This window comes from Abramis brama (genome assembly GCF_963993115.1).
Source record: "Abramis brama genome assembly, chromosome: 17".
Taxonomy (NCBI): Eukaryota; Metazoa; Chordata; class Actinopteri; order Cypriniformes; family Leuciscidae; genus Abramis; species Abramis brama.
In genome coordinates, this window is record NC_139979.1 from 5,875,112 (window position 1) to 5,897,947 (window position 22,836).

The window sequence follows — 22,836 nt, forward strand, 5'->3', positions numbered from 1 at the left end:
TGGTAATGACATCAAAAAGTTTGGCTAAGTGCCTGCACTGAGACTGCTGTGTCCCAAATCACTCTGATATAAATAAGAAATGTTAAAATGATATCACTTCCAATTCAGTCATTCATTTATTCAAACTGCAAAGAATGGTTAGGTTGAGTGCATTGCATTGTAGGACACAGTAACCAATACAGTGTGCTCTATTACTGCTTATTCTGATAAATGTAGTAGGTCATACAGTATTTTACGCATAATGAAAATGCGCAGTATTGCAGAAAAACTAAGACTAGAAGTTTAGTATGCTAAAATGAACGGTTTATAATCAGACTGATGGCTCAAACGGATTGAAATCCTTCCTTCAGCAGGTTGTGCTTGATAATGAGTTATTAAAAGCACAATTAACCGCGATAGAGAACTGAATTGGTTACTGACAGGTGGCTTTCGGTGGCGCATCCGAAGCGCATGAGTACTGAATTTATTTAACTTTCTATTTAGTAGAATTTAATATTGCTCTTGAACAGTCAAATACTCACGCTTATGTGTCAAAATGCCCGTCTTGGTGAGTATTCATGTAAACAGTCAGTTATGTCTAAACTGAAACAGTCCAGCAGCGAAATTACGCTTATACTGGATCCATGCATAAGGTCTTAAAGTGACAGCAGTCTCATATAGGCCTGCCAGCTGCTGTCTGTCATTAATGTTAATTAAACAACAGCAAAAAAATAATTCACTGCTCTTATATCTTTCATACTTGTGTTAAGAATCTGTGTATATGTAATTTATGATGGGGGAGGGAGGAGATTCAGGTATATTGTTTTAGAAGGGAGGTCCACTGTCTTTGACTTTGAAAACCCCTGCTATACAATATGCAATAGCATGATAGTATGCTTTTTAGTAATTTTTAACTCAGGGTTTGGTGAATAAGCAATGTGGAATTCCTTATCACTTCAATTTAACAAGAAATGTTCAGATGGAACAATAAAGAAAGGCAGCAGCTATATTTGCACTAAGCGCAAATAGTGATAGATGCGTTTTACACTAAGTGAAAAATAGCAGTATTTTCTTGCACTAAGTGTAAATAGTTGAAATAGACTCTATTTAACCTATAGATACTATTTGAGTGTATTGTAGTACTATATTATAAAATAGTATGCATGAATAACAACATATTAAGTGTATGTGATTATTATATTTAGTAAAATCGTAAAGTGAAGCTTATTTATTGGGACATTGTCCCAATCCCTAAAGCCCTCCCTTACACCTACCCCTACCCTACCAATTAAACACTTTATTTCCACTAGTAAATACCAATCAGGCAAATTATTTCCCTTTTCAAATGTTTTCTTAATTTTAATTTAAAATAAACTTCTCTCCGAGCTGATAAACAATGAGTAAAGGGAGAAGAATGCATTCGGAAACCCAGGTCAGTCGCGTCAAAAGATACTACCACCCACGCTTTTTGCACTTGGTGACACTCTAGAAACTCTAAACCTAGCAAGTCTCGTCGGCAGTATGATGATGCTTGTCAGTAAGTTAAAACCAACTCACTGCATCAATTAAGTCATGACATCAAGCCTTCACGGAGCACTGAGTGGATATTTTAAGAGATGGCTTTAAGTTCTTTTTGCATAACAACCTTTAATTGAACACTGGTAACTATTAAACAAAACAAACCACTTGAAGGACTTAATTCCTCAATATGATGGTCATAAAACAGCAAAGCTACAGCAGTAGCCATTTTGACCCATTAGTCAAAATGTCAGAACGCCAGAGCCTGAGCAAACAAACAGTGCTTGCATTCTCCGTGTTCATTATAGTTTACGATCTGTCTAACAGTCCTGTCTAATACTGTATGTTATTAGATAGAACTGTTATACATAGAAAGTAGACTGTAATGAAAAGTTAGTAGTGTATGCCGTGTGGTTGATGTCCAGTGATGCTAGCTGAAATAAGTCAAGTCAAGTCAAGTCAAGTTTATTTATATGGCGCTTTTCACAATACAGATTGTATCAAAGCAGCTTCACAGTATTAAATTAAAACAATACATCAATGTTTGTTTCTAGTGGAAAACGTCCACGTTTGGTAATGCTGATCAATAGTATTGTTGATTGATTAAGTAAATTAAATATCCCCAAATATCCCCAACTGAGCAAGCCAAAGGCAACACAAATACATAATCATGTTTCGCTTGGTCCCCTCAAAGTTGCGTTGGATTTTCTCCTCAGCGTAAAGGTTAAGAGGCCCATCTATCACTGTTTTCCATGTTCGTAGAGTTAGTTTGTGGAGTAAATATATAGGCTAATCTGTTTGTTTACACAGCCTTTTTAAAAATGGCGGGTACTGGTGTTTTGCGTGCGTTCGGCCAATCAGCGAACACTAACGTCACGGACAGTTTGTATAGTGCTTGTTTAGACCCTACTCTGAAGTAGGAGCTAAATTAATTCCTCCAATAGAGTTTCTAGAACTAAAATAGTTCCTAGTTCCTGCGGTGAGAACGCGCCAAAATCCGGGTACTTCCGCCAATAGTTCTAGGAACTATGAAAAGGTTCCTCCGGTGCGAAAGCCCCTTAAGAGACAAGCATGTCCTCTAAAAGTACACAATCAGCCTTTAGGCTTTCTTAAATAGGCCTATTCCATCATTACAAACTTATCAGACTATGGGCCCTATCTTGCACCTATGTTTGTACACCGACGCATGAATCATTCCTATTTTGCACCCGACGCACAGTGGACTTTTCCCTCCACAGACGCACGTCGGTAAATTAGGGAATGAACTTGCACTCCCGGGGGCGTTCAGCGAAAAGAGGCGGCGTGTTCCGGCGCAAACGTTCCCTGGTGCTATTTTGCAGCTCCAGAAAACAATTCCGCCACTAGAAAAATCTAGTCTAAAGTCAGTGGCGTGTTTTCAGTGGCGCGTTCAGATGCTATTTTAAGGGCGTCCCATACAATGTCACTTCTCTGTCTTTTACGGCCCTGACGAGAACGTCAGTCTCGGCTGTGAACTGCTCCTGGCGTGCGCCTGGCAAATCCGCCGTTATAATAGCAATCCGCCATGGAACAAACGCGCCTGCTCTTAAAGGGAATGTGAGATGATGCTCTGATTGGTTTATTTCACGTTAAACCCTGGTTAAACCCAAACCACACCTATGTAGCTACTTCAGACCAACCCATTTTAGATTTGCGTCGGGCGCAAGAGTCATTTATCCCACTGGTATAATAGCAACAGCGCCCGAGATCCGCCCACAAAGTTACTTGTGTTTCGTGTTTGATACTTGCGTTTCAGATCGTTAAAATAGGGCCCATAGAGAATTGTGCAACATGAATATCTAATATAAATATTATTTAGAAGTTGCATTCAAAATGATGATTAATGATGCATCTGTGTGTGATCACTTTCTGATAATCATTCAATGCATCTACATTGTCATATGCCACAAAAATCAGTGTGATCATTCCTAGAAATCAATACTAGTCAGCGTTATAATTTTTTTGTGGTAGATCTCTAGATATCAATGCTTTGGCCTCCGGACACACTGGCACCATGATATGCCTGTTGCATATTTCATATGACAGAACATATGAGGCAACAGCACTGGAGCAGAACCACAAAAACAACAGCACTGAAAATGAATTGCGTGGCCTTGGATGACCTCTGCCTTTTGGGGAGCCGTAGATGTCAGGGATTATTTCAGCCCGTAGTTTTGTATAATCAATATATGTTGCATCTGTAATCATTCAAAATTTTACTCACACTTTACAGTAAAAGATGTGTCTGGAAAAGGAGCCAGGCACACATAATTTATATTATATTACAAAATACAATTCAAAGAAGGTCTAAAATGTCCAAGGGGGAGCGTGCAAACAGAAAGGGAGTGTGGCGTCCTCTTTGTGCCAGAGAAATGAAGGTCGGGCCGTGCAAAGGGGCGTTAAATCCAGAGATGCAGAGCCAGGCGGTCATTATCTTAGCAGAAAATTCACAACTGAAGAATTGACTCCATTTTAATTCATGAGCTGTAATTTAAAATGAATCGGTTACATCTTACATCTTGCATTTGAACTGGAATGACAGGAAGAGGAATTTGAATTGTAATTCAAAGAAATTCCATATAGATAATGGATTTTGGGAAATTAAGTGTTCTTTCACCCTGATCCACAGAAGTTAATTTATTAAATTATATCTATGTATGTATCTATGTCTGTATTTAAGTATGTCTATCTATCTATCCATCCATCTATCTATAATATGCATTAGGTGTGTACTTAATCCTTTATCTATGGTAGACATTAAGTATTATTACTCTGTTACTATTGTAAAATAAAGTTTTTACTTTAAATTTTGACTCCACAACATTCCAGAAAAATATGCTATTCCTTGAAGATATTAACATTTTTCTCAGTCGCTTTGGAGCATTTCTCAGATCACAACTGAAATTCTCAAAACTACTTGTTCATCCTCCACATTATCTAGTCATTTGTGCACATCATAAAAGCAATTTCTCATTTTTTTGAACAAATTGCAAATGCTTTGGTACATTCATGCAATTGATTATGTACAATTATCTGCTGTTTATTACATTATCAATTGCTTATGTCAATGTATTATAACAACGTCAACGTCAACTTGAACTAGTTGTCATAAACTGTCAAGCATATTTTCTGTACATCTCTCAGACTTTGAATCTTGAATATCACTAATGAAGGGAAAGGTAAAGTATTAGATCAACCAAAGATTAACCAGGTGCATCTCATGAACCTTCATTTGGCAAGTATAGACAGACAAATTCTGATAATGGAAGAACAACAAGGAAACAAACAGGGTCAACAGTCAGGAAGAAGAAGAGGAGTAATGATGCGTTATGGAAGGGTAGGGAGGCAAAACAGACGAAGTGGTAGAAGAGGCCAAGGACGTAAGCATGTTTCTGATGTAATAAGGGCCACTACCATATTCTCAATCATGACCTTACGAGTCTAAAGTTATACAGCCGAATGCTGGGAGAACAACCTTGTCCGTGTCAGACAATGTTCATTATACCGTTATACTATATACAGTGAGGAAAATAAGTATTTGAACACCCTGCTATTTTGCAAGTTCTCCCACTTGGAAATCATGGAGGGGTCTGAAATTGTCATCGTAGGTGCATGTCCACTGTGAGAGACATAATCTAAAAAAAAAAATCCAGAAATCACAATATATGATTTTTTAACTATTTATTTGTATGATACAGCTGCAAATAAGTATTTGAACACTTGTCTAGCAGCTAGAATTCTGACCCTCAAAGACCTGTTAGTCTGCCTTTAAAATGTCCACCTCCACTCCATTTATTATCCTAAATTAGATGCACCTGTTTGAGGAACGTTAGCTGCATAAAGACACCTGTCCACCCCATACAATCAGTAAGAATCCAACTACTAACATGGCCAAGACCAAAGAGCTGTCCAAAGACACTAGAGACAAAATTGTACACCTCCACAAGGCTGGAAAGGGCTACGGGGAAATTGCCAAGCAGCTTGGTGAAAAAAGGTCCACTGTTGGAGCAATCATTAGAAAATGGAAGAAGCTAAACATGACTGTCAATCTCCCTCGGACGGGGGCTCCATGCAAGATCTCACCTCGTGGGGTCTCAATGATCCTAAGAAAGGTGAGAAATCAGCCCAGAACTACACGGGAGGAGCTGGTCAATGACCTGAAAAGAGCTGGGACCACCGTTTCCAAGGTTACTGTTGGTAATACACTAAGACGTCATGGTTTGAAATCATGCATGGCACGGAAGGTTCCCCTGCTTAAACCAGCACATGTCAAGGCCCATCTTAAGTTTGCCAATGACCATTTGGATGATCCAGATGAGTCATGGGAGAAAGTCATGTGGTCAGATGAGAACCAAAATAGAACTTTTTGGTCATAATTCCGCTAAACGTGTTTGGAGGAAGAAGAATGATGATGAGTACCATCCCAAGAACACCATCCCTACTGTGAAGCATGGGGGTGGTAGCATCATGCTTTGGGGGTGTTTTTCTGTACATGGGACAGGGCGACTGCACTGTATTAAGGAGAGGATGACCGGGGCCATGTATTGCGAGATTTTGGGGAACAACCTCCTTCCCTCAGTTAGAGCATTGAAGATGGGTCGAGGCTGGGTCTTCCAACATGACAATGACCCGAAGCACACAGCCAGGATAACCAAGGAGTGGCTCTGTAAGAAGCATATTAAGGTTCTGGCGTGGCCTAGCCAGTCTCCAGACCTAAACCCAATAGAGAATCTTTGGAGGGAGCTCAAACTCCGTGTTTCTCAGCGACAGCCCAGAAACCTGACTGATCTAGAGAAGATCTGTGTGGAGGAGTGGGCCAAAATCCCTCCTGCAGTGTGCGCAAACCTGGTGAAAAACTACAGGAAACGTTTGACCTCTGTAATTGCAAACAAAGGCTACTGTACCAAATATTAACATTGATTTTCTCAGGTGTTCAAATACTTATTTGCAGCTGTATCATACAAATAAATAGTTAAAAAAATCATACATTGTGATTTCTGGATTTTTTTTTTTAGATTATGTCTCTCACAGTGGACATGCACCTACGATGACAATTTCAGACCCCTCCATGATTTCTAAGTGGGAGAACTTGCAAAATAGCAGGGTGTTCAAATACTTATTTTCCTCACTGTACTTACTGTAATGCTAGATTACTTGCATTTTACAGTATACAGTAAATATACTTTATAGACACTTGTTTTGAGAAATGCACTTACTGGTTGCAAATGTTAAGGATGATTCCAGAAATGTTCCAAAGCGACTGAGAAAAACTGTATTAACTTTGAATAAAAAATATGCCAATCAGTATCAGTGGTAAAAGTTTCAGTCACTCATTTTTGTTATAAAAGTTTTTATATTTCAGCCTGAAACACTGGTGCAACTGTGAATATAAAAACACACTTTTTTTTTCAAAAAAACTTTTCTTCTCTTCTGTTGTTCACATATTCTCTGCTCAGGAAGTTTATGTTCTGTCAGCGGATGTGCCAGACGTGGCTTTGGTCATGAATATTAATGCCGCTTTGAGTCGTTTGCCCTAACTGATTTGCTGAAAGGCGGACATTGATAGGTGAGAACGCTAGCCGCGTGGGATAACAGTTTACCGTTTGTGTGCTTGTTCAGCCCATTGTCAAAGCAATGGCTGGCAGAATCTTCTGATCGACATTTTAAGCGGCGAGCTGCAATTTTTCCCTTCACACCGTGACAAAGCAAAATAAACCTCTTTAAATGATTGTCTCTCAAACAGTGTGTTTATAGTCACAATGTGTGGTTGTTTTGCCCCTTTAATGTGAGCAAGAGGATGAAGCAAATCAAATAGCCCCATGCAGTAAAAAAAAGAAGAAAAAAAAGAAACAAGTATAGATTGGTTTTTGGGTGCCGCGAGCGCAGACTCCCGTCAGCGGCCGCCCCCGATACTTTTCTACCCAGAAGTGCATGAGAAGGTCACGAGGTCCTGGAAGTCTCCATTGTCTTCTCACGATCGCTTGGCGGCCTCCTCCACCTTTTCTGCCCTTGATGGGGCCACGGCCAAAGGGTACACTGGGGTTCCCCCGGTTGAACGCTCTGTTGTGATGCAACTGTGTCCTCAGAGCGCTGCTTCCTGTGGTAACCCAAAGCACCCCTCCAAAGCCTGTAGGTTTTCGTCAACATGCCATGGCCATCCTGCAGGTTTATCAGGCACGGATGCTCAGGGACATGCACAAGGGTAGAACTGACCCAGGATGAGCTGCTCTTAGATGAGCTGCGTGCCACCACCGACCTCACTCTCTGGTCGACTAAGGTGACCGGCCAGGTGATGTCCACGAACGTGGTCCAGGAGAGACACCTCTGACTCAACGTGGCCGATATGAGAGAGGCCGAGTGAACCCGTTTCCTCAACTCTCCCATATCCCAGGCTGGCCTCTTCGGCGGCGCGGTCGAGGACTTCGCCCAACAGTTCTCGACTGCCCAGAAGCAGACTGAGGCTATTAAGCATATTCTGCTCCGATGGCTTGCTGCTGCCTCCACCCAGCCGTCGGCACAGAATCCTCAGTCCGCTCGCCGCCGAGGGCGCCTTCCTGCGGCTCCCACCCCTCCCGCCCGGCCCCAGCAGCAGCCTCCACCGGGGCCGCGCCGTGGAGGTGGCCGCAGGAAGGTGCCCAAGCCCGCTCCAGCCCCGCAGCCTGCCAGACACCAGGCCAAACGGCGCTCCTGAGACAGGCTGCTCAAAGATGGCAATCAGTTCTTTTCAGGAGATGGTAGCAGGACCACTCCTTCTCCCAGTGAAGGGCCAGGGGAGAATCTTTTGTTCTCCACTCCCCGCTGCTCGCCCTCCGGCTCAGTTTTTGGGAGCTTGGTTAGAGCTTCCCAACCTGTCCCACTGGGTCGCGAGAACCATCAGGCTCGGCTACGCGATTCAATTCGCACGGTCTCCTCCCATCTTCCGGGGAGCCCGTTACACCATGGTCGGTAGCAATGCCCCTGTCATGCGTGCGGACATTGCCACCCTACTGGCAAAGTGTGCAATCGAGACTGTCCCTCCAGCTGAAATGAAGTCCGGCTTCTAAAGCACCTGCTTCATTGTACCCAAGAAGACCGGTGGGTTACAACCAATCCTGGACCTGCGCATCTTGAACCGATCCCTTCACAGGCTTCCATTCAAGATGTTGACAGCGAAACGCATTTTCGAATGCGTTCGTCCGTTGGATTGGTTTGCAGCGATGGTGGACATGCTGTCAGGACCTGGACAGGACCCCAGCGCCTTTGGCATGTCAATTGCCTCGAGTTGCTGGTGGTACGTTTGGCTCTACACTGCTTCCGTGCATTGCTCAAGGACCAACATGTACTAGTCCGCTCAGACAATACCGCGACAGTAGCGTACATCAACCGACAAGGTGGTCTACGCTCTCGCCATATGTCGCAACTTGCCTGCCACCTCCTCCTATGGAGTCAGAAGCATCTGAGGTCGCTTCGAGCCATTCACATCCCGGGAGAGTTGAACCATGCAGCCGACGAGCTCTCACGGTTTAAGCCACTTCCTGGGGAATGGAGACTCCATCCCGAGTCAGTTCAGCTGATTTGGGAACAGTTCAGTGACGCACAGGTAGATGTGTTTGCCTCCCACGACTCTTCCCATTGCAGCCTGTTTTACTCCCTGACCGAGGGCACGCTCGGCACGGATGCACTGGCGCACAGCTGGCCGCGTTTCCCCTAGTGAGCCTTCTTGCACGAACTCTGTGCCAGATCAGTGAGGACGAGGAGCAGGCCACTTTGGTTGCACCTCACTGGCCCACCCGGACCTGGTTCTCCAAACCAGTACTCCTCGCGAGTCTATGGAACCTACATGTGTGGCTTCTGGAAGGGACGAGGCAGGTTTGAGTACCCTACCACTTCCGGTGGTGGCTATCATCACTTCCGCTAGAGCCTTGTCCACAAGACATGTCCATGCGTTGAAGTGGAACCTCTTCGTCACCTGGTGCTCTTCTCGCCGAGAAGACCCCAGAAAATGCTCAATCAGTGTCATGCTTTTCTTCCTGCAAGAGGGGTTGGAACGAAGGCTGTCTCCCTCCACCCTCAAAGTGTATGTTGCCCCTATCGCCGCACATCACAGTGCAGTTGAAGGTAAGTCTCTGTGGGGAAGCATGACCTGGTCATCAGGTTCCTTAGAGGAGCGAGGAGAATAAATCCTCCTCACTCTCCTCTTGTACCCTCTTGGGACCTTGCAGTGGTGCTATCTGCCCTGCAGAGAGCTCCCTTTGAGCCTTTGCAGTCAGTGTAACTTAAGTTCCTGTCCATGAAGACAGCGCTCCTGACCACTTTGGCCTCCATCAAGAGGGTAGGGGACCTGCAGGCATTCGGTTGACGAAACGTGCCTGGAATTCGGGCCAGCCAACTCTCACGTGATCTTGGATACGTGCCAAAGGTTTCCACCACTCCGTTCAGAGATCAGGTGGTGAACCAGGTGGTGTCATCACTTGCTGCGCCATTCCACTCCACGGACTGGATGCGTGCGCTATTTCACTCAGATGAGTTCTTCCTTCCAAGACCCTGAGTTCCTCCTACACTGATGATGCCGTCACCAGAGTGCTGCCCGGTTGCTCAGCCCTCATGATTGGCTAGGTGTTCCACGTGCATGGTTCCCCCGTTGGGTGACCCCCACATGTGTATTTCCACGGTAAGTCTCCTTCGAGCTTGTGTTTTCCCTCTCTCTCGAGGTTGAAACATTCCACCCTGCGGGCTGCATACCTCTGAGTCTTCCATATGCATCCCGTACTCGGGTCATATGTGTATTCTAAGTCCTCCCTACGGGTAGGCATTGTTTTACATGTTCCTCCTGGGATATGTTACCCAGTGTACCTCGGTATTCTTGCGTTAAGCCTAGCCCTTTGTCCGTGCTAGTCTCACGACAGGGGGCTCAGTCTTGCGCAGGGCACTGGAAGACAGCCGATGTGGCGTGATTATACTGGGACCCCCATTTTCGTCAGTCACTGACATAACTCGTAGTGACCGTACGAAAGGGTTCCTCTGCCACAATCGCTGTACCGCTGGAATAGCCTGGAGTTCAGTCTCGACTCCTCAGCGAGGAAACATAATGCGAGATTGCCACCGCTCCTCCGTTTATACCCACGCGGTGGGGTGGAGTCGCGGCATGCAAATTCCGCAGACCCAAGGCATTTTCATGCCATTGGCTCGTTTTCTAAAACTCGAAGGTGATAGGCTTCTAAGCAAAACCCCCACTTCTGTAAGTCACTGACGTAACGTCTCCGTTCCCTACTCAGGGAACGAGGGTTTCATACGTAACCGAGACGTTTTTCAATGATACTAAAATAATAGGAGAAACTAAAAAAAAAAGTACAATATGAAAATATATTTTGGGTAATATAAATATATTTAAATTGCAAACAGATTTTGAAAATATATAACTACAACATGTTGAAAATATATTTAAATTTTTTGTAATTTAAATATATCTGTGTAAATATTTAATAATATAAATGTTTAGTATTTTAATAGTATTTAATATACTATTACATTTAGTATTAATTTAGTATTTAATAGTAAGTATTTTAATATTAGCAATATATTTATAGTCATTTTCTTGTACATTTAAAATATTAAAAATACTATAGTCATAAAAAAGTCTTGATACTAGTCTGGCAAACTATAGTTTTAATAATTCAGCACTTTTACTTGATATATTAAAAAAAATGTTATTTTGTACTTTACTCAAGTAGGAATCTAAAAGTAATACTATAATATTCCATTAGGGTATGAAATGTATTTTCGTCGCACAAGCATGCCAGCTCATAAACTTAATAATAGATAAATAATTAGTACTCTTCATGAACTGTACACAAAATCCACACAAACTATTAAAAACATATTATGACCCCAGCACAATTGCTCCCACAATGACTCTCTAATTGAAACCAACTCAGAGAGTCAAAGCTTACAGAAAATCTTACACGACATTGTGGTGCGTTCATCTTGTAAATACGATGATAGCGACGTGACATGAAGGCACAAGGGGAGGTGGACCCTCTGCCACAGGGAATACAGGCGAGCACAGCATTTATTCAGCATTACAACCCAACGTCCGCACAGAGATTCATGGCACTGCGAAGACACAGCATGATGTTCTTTCTGTCTGAAGAAAAACTGCATGCCCATGCTCTGAATCAATAATTCACATAGTTTCATGTGTGTGAAGAACAGGGGAAAAAAGGGTGAACAAAAGAGAACAGGCCTGACTAAACTGTAGTCTCGCCTTTGGCATCCTGCAGGTACAAAGAAATGTTTCCATTAAATGAAATATTGGAAAATGAAATGAAGTCTCTCTAGAAACAGGAAGAGAGACAGAAAGCTAATCACTGGGAGAATCTGTACAAATGTAAGTGCAGTTTCTGACAAGATATTGCACTATGTAGCACTACTTTTTTAACTAAAGCATGAACTCTGAGCGCATAAAACTCACATCGGGAGTAAGATTATGGCTGTGATCTCAGCAATCTGATTCAAAAACAAGCACAGAATGTGCTTGTTATGATGTTCCCCTGCCGAAAATAGCGCAAGCAAAGACTATTTAATATACACCTTCATACTTGGGTGTGTAATGAAGACAAAAATGAATAGTTCAGAAAAAAAAAATACATTCTCATTATTTGAATATGCACAAAAGTTTGGGGACAATAAGTTTTTTTATGTTTTTGAAAGAAGTCTCTTATGCTAACCATGACTACATTTATTTGATTAAAATTACAATAAAAACACTAATACTATGAAATATTTAAACCATTTTAATATATTTTGAAAAGTAATTCATTCCTGTAGACAAAGCTACATTTTCAGCATCATTACTCCAGTCTTTAGTGTCACATGATCCTTCAGAAATCCTTCTAATGAACTGATTTGTTGCTCAATTATTCTTATTATTATTATCAAAACAGTTTTATTATCAAAACAGTTCTGCTGCTTAATTTATGTGCAGCATTTATTTAAAATCTTTTGTTATATTATACATGCCTTTATTGTTACTTTTAATTAATTAAATGCATGCACGCTAAAACATATATATATATATATATATATATATATATATATATATATATATATATAAAAAATTTTTTGTTGGTTTAACTTAAAAAAGTTACCTGGTTGCCTGAAAACCAGGTAATTGAGTTTATTGAAATTAAAAATTTGAGTTAATAAAATGAAGCAGATTGGTTTAATAAATAGAAACTCAAAATATTATGTTATCTGAACCACATTAATTGTCTAAGTTAATTTGAGTAAAATTGTGTGTGTGTGTGTGTGTGTGTGTATATGTTTGTTTTTGTTCTTTCTTTATGATTGAAAATCTTAGTAGAACACAATCAATACAGAGTAATCTCAATATAGTAAACGGTGAATTTCATTTATTCCTTTTATTTGTATTTATTTTATGAATAAAATAACATTTAGCATTAAGATGTTCACTGAACATCATTGTATAGGAAAAAAACTGTATATAGATTCTTCGAAATTACAGCATACAGGTTTGGAACAACATGAGTATAAGTAAATAATGACAAAACGGTCATTTTTGGATGCACTATCCCTTTAAAAGTGTACTCCTTTAGTGCACTCTGATGAAGACATCTGCATAAAACACAAATGCCTTGTCTCAAATTCTTTGCCCAGTCACACGCTGTTAGTTAGCTAGCTGAGAGCAATATGCTCTGCCATCCCAAATAAAGCGAATTTTATTCATTAATGTGACTCATTTTCTCATGTGACTATATATCTCGCCACATCACAGTAATTCCTTTAGCCTAGAACTATTTTCATAGCCAGTGCTGTACTGTCAAGTTGGGTTTTTGTCAAGATGAAATTCCTTACAGTATGTGCTATGAAATTTAATTTAACTATTAACAGTATTATTTATTTAAGGCTGAAAATGAACATTTTGTCATCATTTACTCATCCTCAAGTGGTTCCAAAGCCATATTAAATTCTTCTTGGCCGTCAAAAAAAAAAAGATCTTTGAAATGTCTGAGCTGCATTTTACAACTCAATTAAAGTATTTATACCTTAAAATACCACAACAGCGCCATAAATGTAGTCCATAAAAGTCATTTGAACTCATATGTAAGATTTGTGTGAAGAATAGATCATAATTAAAGTGGTGAAGACAAAACCTTGTGTAATTTGTGTCCATTTTGACATTTTGAATTACACACAAGCACAAATGAGATTGAAGAGCTCCAGCAGAAGGAACATCTCTGGTTTTGCAGAAGAAAGAAATAGTACATGAGGGGGAGTAAATCATTTTTGGGTGAATTATTATTTTTATTATCCAAAAGACCAAAAGGCATTTTAGATCCATTCTAACCAACAACAGCAAGTGATTTGCAGCACTTACAAAAATTCTCTCACATAGATGTCACATAGCAGATAAAATTTTCTACTATTAATAAATTAACACTACCTTGAGGCCGATTTTATGGCCTGGATCTGGACAAACCTTCTTGGATTTCGCCGCATAAGAGCAATTGCATTGGTGATTTGCTTACAAATGCAAATTGCAATTAACAACCAACATTAACCCAAAGCTTGAAGTGCTTGTTTATTACTTAGTCTTCAATTAATTCTAACGCCCAAGGCAGCAAAAATAAATAAAATAAAATAAAAAAAATAAAAAAATTGACTGCATCAGTGAAAGTACTCTACATCCAAAGACAAACTTCAACCATGCGGACCGATGCTTTCAGAATTTCCCTTTCAATTAATTCTTTGGAGGGCAACCTAGCAAATAGCTTCTGACCATACTTAGTTGCTTAAAGCCAAATAATTCTTAAAGGAGAAGAGAGTAATTTATTTTATGTTAAAACACTTTCTATGTGGTGTGGTAACACAATGTTGCTCAGTTTATTTAGGTGCTTTTTCATGTCAATTTCTAGCTTAATCAATTATCTGTTTGCTTAGGGCAAAGGTAATGTGTTTGAAAATTATATTTGCAATTTTGTTTAGTGCTAGGGGCACCAGAATTACACATTTCACCTTTAACTACCAAAAAAAACTAACCAGTAAAGCAACAAATAAAAGCTACATCAACCTTTGCAAGTAAGAAAAAAAATACAAAATGGTGGAGAGTTGATGTAAATGTAAATACTCAAAGACAGAAATAAAACAGTTAATGAAAAAAACATGCAAACTCCACAAAGAAAGGACTCCTGGCTCAGCTGGGCTTCGAACCTGGGGACCTTCTTGCTATGAGGCGACAGTGCTACCCACTGATTCACCGTGCCGCCCGTTTTGAGGATTTTTATATAGAGCACTAATTAAGAAAACAGGTTTTGCAGTGTTTAGACAGCGAGGCTGCTCACTAAAGTGTGGAACAGAGCTAAATAGTCTCATCCTGAAAGTCTACACATGTGCAAATTAAGCAGAAACCACAGGAAAAGACAGTACAAAATAGGTCACTGTGTCATTATGCAATGAAGAATTAATCTATAGTTCACTGAACGTTACCCCCCTTCCCACCCCCAAATAGCATGCCTTGTCAGCTAATTTACACCATTCTCCTGAGATAAATTCCATTCAATATTTCGTTTTCCTTAAGGCCTCTTTTTCTGGAAGGCATATGGTGGTATGGAGCCCCTGTGTTGCTCAGAGAAAAGCTCACGTTCATCAGAACGTATAGCTGTGGGCAGCCCTTCTCGGAAACAGTGCAAATCCCAAATCGTTGTCACGGAAACTGCGAAAGGAGTCTCGGATGATCAGCAGAGGGCCACCTCGTTCAACACCTCGCACGAATGTGCTATTCACCAGGAGTCAGCATGCTATACTCTTACAAATAAAGGTTCCAAAAGGGGGTTTTGCAGTGATGCCATAGAAGAAACATTTTTTTCTTAGTTTGAAGAACATTTTAAGGCTAGATACTATAGGCAAAAACATTGTGTTTTCACACTCTGGTCAATTTTGTGCTTTTTGGCTTTTCATAACGTGCTTTTTAAAACTAATGGAAAGAAAATAGTAAGTGTTTATTTTATAGCACTTTATCTATTTGCATATATTTCAATTACAATGCATATCCTTAAAGCCCATTTTGTCAAAATGAGCCAGAATGATCTTCACTTCAGTAAGAAACCAAAGGTTTTTTGTTTGTTTTTATATACAGTGAGGAAAGTGCTATTTTGCAAGTTCTCCCACTTAGAAATCATGGAGGGGTCTGAAATTGTCATCGTAGGTGCATGTCCACTGTGAGAGACATAATCTAAAAAAAAAAAATCCAGAAATCACAATGTATGATTTTTTAACTATTTATTTGTATGATACAGCTGCAAATAAGTATTTGAACACCTGAGAAAATCAATGTTAATATTTGGTACAGTAGCCTTTGTTTGCAATTACAGAGGTCAAACTTTCCTGTAGTTTTTCACCAGGTTTGCACACACTGCAGGAGTGATTTTGGCCCACTCCTCCACACAGATCTTCTCTAGATCAGTCAGGTTTCTGGGCTGTCGCTGAGAAACACGGAGTTTGAGCTCCCTCCAAAGATTCTCTATTGGGTTTAGGTCTGGAGACTGGCTAGGCCACGCCAGAACCTTGATATGCTTCTTACAGAGCCACTCCTTGGTTATCCTGGCTGTGTGCTTCGGGTCATTGTCATGTTGGAAGACCCAGCCTCGACCCATCTTCAATGCTCTAACTGAGGGAAGGAGGTTGTTCCCCAAAATCTCGCAATACATGGCCCCGGTCATCCTCTCCTTAATACAGTGCAGTCGCCCTGTCCCATGTGCAGAAAAACACCCCCGAAGCATGATGCTACCACCCCCATGCTTCACAGTAGGGATGGTGTTCTTGGGATGGTACTCATCATTCTTCTTCCTCCAAACACGTTTAGTGGAATTATGACCAAAAAGTTATAGTTTGGTCTCATCTGACCACATGACTTTCTCCCATGACTCATCTGGATCATCCAAATGGTCATTGGCAAACTTAAGACGGGCCTTGACATGTGCTGGTTTAAGCAGGGGAACCTTCCGTGCCATGCATGATTTCAAACCATGACGTCTTAGTGTATTACCAACAGTAACCTTGGAAACGGTGGTCCCAGCTCTTTTCAGGTCATTGACCAGCTCCTCCCGTGTAGTTCTGGGAGGTGTCTTTATGCAGCTAACGACCTCAAACAGGTGCATCTAATTTAGGATAATAAATGGAGTGGAGGTGGACATTTTAAAGGCAGACTAACAGGTCTTTGAGGGTCAGAATTCTAGCTGATAGACAGGTGTTCAATTACTTATTTGCAGCTGTATCATACAAATAAATAGTTAAAAAATCATATATTGTGATTTCTGTTTTTTTTTTTTTTAGATTATGTCTCTCACAGTGGACATGCACCTACGATGACAATTTCAGACCCCTCCATGATTTCCAAGTGGGAGAACTTGCAAAATAGCAGGGTGTTCAAATACTTATTTTCCTCACTGTATATATATATACAGTATATATATATATATATATATATATATATTTTTTTTTTTTTTTTTTTTCTTCTTTCTTTCTTTCTTTCTGGCTGTAGACAGATTGATTTATGGAGTAATAAAAATCCCTTATATAAAAAAAACATTTGACTGAATAAAAAAACAACAACATGAAAAAAAGAATTTTGAAACTGGCTTTATCCAATGTTTAGATTTCTGTTCTGGAAATGTATGCAAATTTAGTGCATATTAAAAGGGGTACTTCACCACTGGCAAAATGGGCTCTCAATAAAACTTGGCTGCTGAAGTTTTGCTTCTTAGCAAACTTTTAGTCATAATGGTGTCGACTTGTATTGTTCCCAGGTGCAAGAATTCAAAGAGTAAATGTTTAGCGGGAGTGAGTTGTTTTCGGATTCAAGGGAAGGATCCAGCGCGTTGTAGACAGTGGCTAAAGGCTGCAAAGAATCGTAAATACTGAGAGAATGCCACGACAGAAAAACCTGAAAAACTGAAAACAGAAAAATCTGAAAAACCTCTGTGTTTTTAGTAAACATTTCAAACTGGATAAACATGAACAGTGTTTTAGGCCAAATGGTGGAAGAAAACTGAAAGAAACTGCCGTTCTGTCAGTTCCACTCAAAGAGAAACGCTGTCTCGTACAGGTAAGAAAGCTGTTACCATAGTGTTCCATTTTTACCATAATGCTGTTTAAAGAGCAGACAAAGTACGATACAATTTTCAGTGATGAACCTACCCTTACACTAACTTTTCTGTTAATAACCCTCGGTCGATCCGACTGTCCGTGGGCAGAGGATATAAAAATGTGGAAGTATAATCAGTATTTTTTACAAATACCCCGGACCTGTCAAAAGTCAAACGCGTAATCTGGTGGACATTTGCTGACAAATAAATGTGAATTTCTCGGTCCAGGTAACATAATGTGTAAACTTTGTTCATTTATATATACTGCCGATATTGTAAAAATACAAAGCGGGCTGAAAATCATAAATAAAGTTACACTTTAAAGGTAGGCAATTGCAGAGTGGCTAGCAATAGCAAGTTAGCTTTGAAAGCATGAGATCCCACCCTCCCTTCAGAGCATCTCCAAAGCCACGCCTCCTTCAAAACACATGAACGCACACAGCAGATTCTGCAAAGCATCACGAGAGATTGCGTTAAATTACCTTATGTTTTAAACCACAAAACATTACAATAATAAACAAAGTAAACAATTTACAGAGCTCTTGCTTGAACCACTTGACTGCTGCAGATTCATTTCGGTGTTGATAGTGTTGACATAGGAATGCATAAATCAGCTCCGGGTAGAACCTCACGGGTTCCCATCTTGTAATCACATTTATGACATGGGGTGAACGCAGCATAAGCTTGTTGTTTTGTTAACGAGGAACTGTAAAAGGCGGCTGCTGTTCGTTTGTGGCAATGACGTGTGATTTCTGTGCGAGCAGTTGGCGGAGGTATGGAAATACATATGTTGTCGGACCGAATGCAATGATTGGATGAACGTTTTTTGGTCCTGAGACTTCCACAGAAGATATATGTACATGTTTTATTATTTAGACCACTTCTATTATTGGTTGCTATCAGGATGTGAAGAGAGTTTTAACCAGTAAAACAGTATATCAACCAGTATAAAACAAATTGCCTACCCTACCTTTAATTAGATAATGCCTCATTTGCATATTGAAACAATTTCAGAAAAAAAAAAATACAAAAAAAATGTTTGTAATTCTTAATGTAATCAATCAACTGGGGAATAATGGTGATATCTATTAGTTAAATATTTTACCCTATTCACCTGATGTCTTGCCTTAATAATCTAAATAACTTTTTCCAACTATAGAAACCTTTTGTGCAATGGAAAGGTTCCATGGATTTTAAAGGTCCTTCATGGAACCAATAAAGAACCTTCATTTTAAATAGTGTAGGCGCTTTGTTAAAGGTGTCACTGTCAAGGCATCAGATCGAGTGGAAGCAGGACGGCACGTGTACGACTCACCCATTTCAGGATGGTGCCTCCCCTCCACAGGCACGCTGACCGTCCGTCGCAGCAGCTTGTTCCTGTGCGACTCGGAGCGCCGCTCGCGCATCAACAAAGGGTGAACCTGCGGGAGAGCAGAGATAAAAGGTCAGTGCAAAGAGTGTGAGGTCAATACGGCAAGCTGAGTCAAACGTGCAGGGCTCTGCGCTAAACCAGTCGGAAACCTCCGCTATTAAAACAACAAGTCCCGTTGAGACTAGATTCCTTTAAATAATAAAGCAATGGTGTGTGTTTGGGGTTAGTGGGGAAAATAATTGCAAACTTGTGTGTTAAATGTGTTTATTTAAGCCTCGGTATGCGGCTGCATCTCACGGGAGTTCTTCTTAATAGGGAGAGCTCACTCATCTTCGTGAGTTTGGGGTCCGCAAGCACACGGAGGACAACATCTCAGTGCAAGTTTGCCTTCAAATTGCACAGGGGATATTTAGCGGCGTGAGCGTCTCTCCTGTGTTCGCCGGCACTATCCGGAGGGAGATGCGATCGGGATATCGAGAGCAAGGCTGTGAAGGAGGCGATTACCTACAGTCTGGTGTGATAAATGAGTGGGGCAAGAGAGGATCAGACACTGAGCCCTATGGGAAGCAGCTAAAATGTTTCAGGGGTGGCCTTGTCACTCGGACCCAGCTGCATTATGGGAAACTCTTTCCATTTTTATGCACAGCTCAGCTTTTCACACACAGAGAAAAATGCAGATTTAGGAGGTCTGAAGGGATCGACACAGCTGACTGACAGTAAGATAATGGTGCGCACTCTGCCTGACGGTGCATTCGTGCGGTTTGTCTTTATAGTTTAAAAAATGAAGGATGTCTACATTATGTTATAACCATGAGAGTGTTTTCTGTTAGGGCAAAGCAAACTAAATATTATGTTTTACTTGTTTGTCTTTTAAAATGGCTCTATAGCCAGCTGCAACAAAATTGCAAGAAGGATTGCCTCATAAAAGATGCACAGCATGCAATAAATCCTTCATGACTTACTAGAAAGCATGCAAGATCACTGTTTATTAATGTAAATGCCCTTTTATATGAACAATTATCTACTATGCAGGCAGTGCAGATTTATTTTTAAGTGCACGCCATTAAAGGGACAGTTCACCCAAAAATGAAGATTCTGTCATTACTTACATTAATAAAATCTGAGAGCTTTCTGTCCCTCCATTGACAGCTACGCAACTGACACTTTGACACTTCAAAAAGTTCATAAAGAGATCATAAAACTAATCCATATGAATTGAGGGATTTAGTCCAAATTTTCTGAAGAGACACAATCACAATTTAATTTAGGCTTGATCTGTCACAATCATGCTAATTTCAAGAAACTGAAACCAATAGATTCACATCTACAATGTGTATCAGGACTTGTGGGACTCTACTTGTGATATCAGCTGGGCAACACAGTCGTTGGCTTGGCAGCAATTACCTGGTTCAATGTTATCTGGCACACAACACAGAGAGTAACTGTGAACAAAACACAAGAGTCAGAGACCAGGTGGAGATGGACCCACTACTGATCGACAATCAGCTGCCCAACAGACGAGCAATCACTGGATATAGAGCGCAACAGTGCCCGCCCACTTTTCCAACGGCCTTGGTTCCGGAAGTGTTTTTAGTCTTCCAGAAGTCTTTATTAAAGAGTTACAAGACATTAACCAAACCAACCAGATACGTACATGGTGAATCACAACGATACAAACTCTCTTTTGATCTAATGGATGAAATAAACTCACATTTTATATATAAATGCGAAAGGAGATGACGAAAAAAACATACATCAGCCTTCGTTTCTGCTCTTATCGCCGCAAGATCACGGCAAACGCTGTGAGTGTGTGTTAGAAATCAGGAATGGTGAGAGAACATTCTGCTTGGTTCTCAAAACGTTTTAGGGTACATTTATATGACGACGATGTAGTAAAAATTGAAAAAGTTTTTCCTTTGCATTTTTCGCGGACAGATGACAACATTGTCAAAACTATCCCCGTTCACAGGGATCCGAGGAAATGACTAAAAATGCTGTGAATGAACAGCGCGTTTTTAAAATCTTCCCGGTCTACTGACGTTTGTTATGGCATCCACTTCAAACATTACAATGCTCATGATAACTTTCATTAACTCTACAATAAATAGATCCACTGCTTCTTCAACAGCGATGCCATAGAAATGCTACCGCAAAAAAACGGAAGTTCAAAGATGTTCAAAGAAGTTCAAAGATGGCTGCGGGCTTGTTTCTCTGGCGCATAAGGTCTATAGACTGAGAACAAAATAAGCATGTGCATAACTTCACCATTTTCACAAATTCATGTTTTTATAGTTTACATGGAGATGATAACGGTACATTTATCAGACGCTTTTGTCCAAAGCGACTTACAATTTAGGACTAAATTAAGCGAGTCATCGTGAAGAGGCAAAAACAACGCAAGAAGTGCTCAAAATACAAAGTTCAGGCATTGTTCAGAGTAGCATAAGCCCGATAAGGGAGGATTAACCTCATTCATTTTTTTATGAGGTTAAGTGCTCACGAAAGAGATGAGTTTTCAGTTGTCTTTTGAACGTTGTCAGGGATTCTGCATTCCGGATGAGGGTGGGGAGAGCGTTCCACCAGCATGGAACCGTGAATGAGAATGTTCTGGAAAGTGATTTTGTGACTCTCTGTGATGGAACCACGAGCCGTCGCTCGTTGACCGATCGTAGGCTTCTGGTAAGGATGTAGACTCGTAGGAGCGAGTGGAAGTAGGAGGGAGCTGACCCTGTGATAGATCTGTAAGCAAGCGTCAATGCCTTGAACTTGATGCGAGCAGCGAGAGGTAGCCAATGCAGTGTAATGAACAGAGGAGTGACGTGGGCCCTTTTTGGCTCGTTGAAGACAAGACGAGCTGCAGGATTCTGAATCATTGGTTGAGGTTTAGTTGCACATGATGGAAGTCCAGCCAGAAGAGCATTGCAGTAGTCAAGCCTAGATATGACCAGGGCCTGGACGAGAAGTTGTGTTGCATACTCAGTTAGGAAAGGCCTGATCTTCCTGATGTTTTGCAGTGCAAACCTGCATGATCGAGCTGTCTTTGAAATGTGATCTGTGAAGGTCAGCTGGTCATCCAATATTACTCCAAGATTTCTGACCGACCTTGATGCGGTAATTGATGATGAATCTAGCTGGATAGTGAGTGATAGCGTTGAGACATCTGTGTCCTGTTGTTTAACATCTAGCTGTTTTGATCCCAAGAACCCTTTCTGTGTGTGATAGTGGTATCGGTTTCAAAAAATTGCATTTTGTGTTTTTTTCGTTTTTAGTTGAAAACGATGTTGTGTCAACGTTGTGTCACGTTTAGACCTGTATTTAGCATCATTCATTTGTGATCGGATTGATGAAAATACTTCTTGATACCAGGTGTAAACAGGGCCTTAGTGCCAGTTCCTTGTTTTGATTCTCTGACTGGTGGAGATTTTGCTGCAGAATCATGGGTATATAATTTATATAATGGGGAGAATAATGTAATTTTTCATTAGGAATTCCACTGCTAAATTTGCTTATTTAAAAAAATAATAATAATAAGGTTAAATAATGCAGCATGATGGCCTCAGAGTAGTGCTGTCTTTAATGGTTTATAAGTTATCATTAAAAATAATTTCCCTTGGATAAAGGATGCCCTATATTTTATGAAATTAGAGAAAAGTAATTTTCTTTTCAGTGGCAATAGTATTTTTTATTCAAATTTGGTAGCCATTTCTCCAGCTTGATCCAGACTTCATTGTATTATATATATATATATATATATATAATATATATAATACAATGAAGTCTGAATGAACTTCATTGTACTTGAACTTC

At 40.5% G+C, this 22,836-nt stretch overlaps 1 protein-coding gene across 1 annotated transcript in view; it reads right to left on the reverse strand.

The window, feature by feature from the left end:
- Positions 1 to 22,836, reverse strand: part of syngap1b (synaptic Ras GTPase activating protein 1b) — a 131,507-nt gene that overhangs the window by 66,348 nt on the left and 42,323 nt on the right. The window contains 1 exon segment of the mRNA XM_084088019.1: positions 18,973 to 19,078. Coding sequence (XP_083944145.1) covers positions 18,973 to 19,078 — 106 coding nt within the window.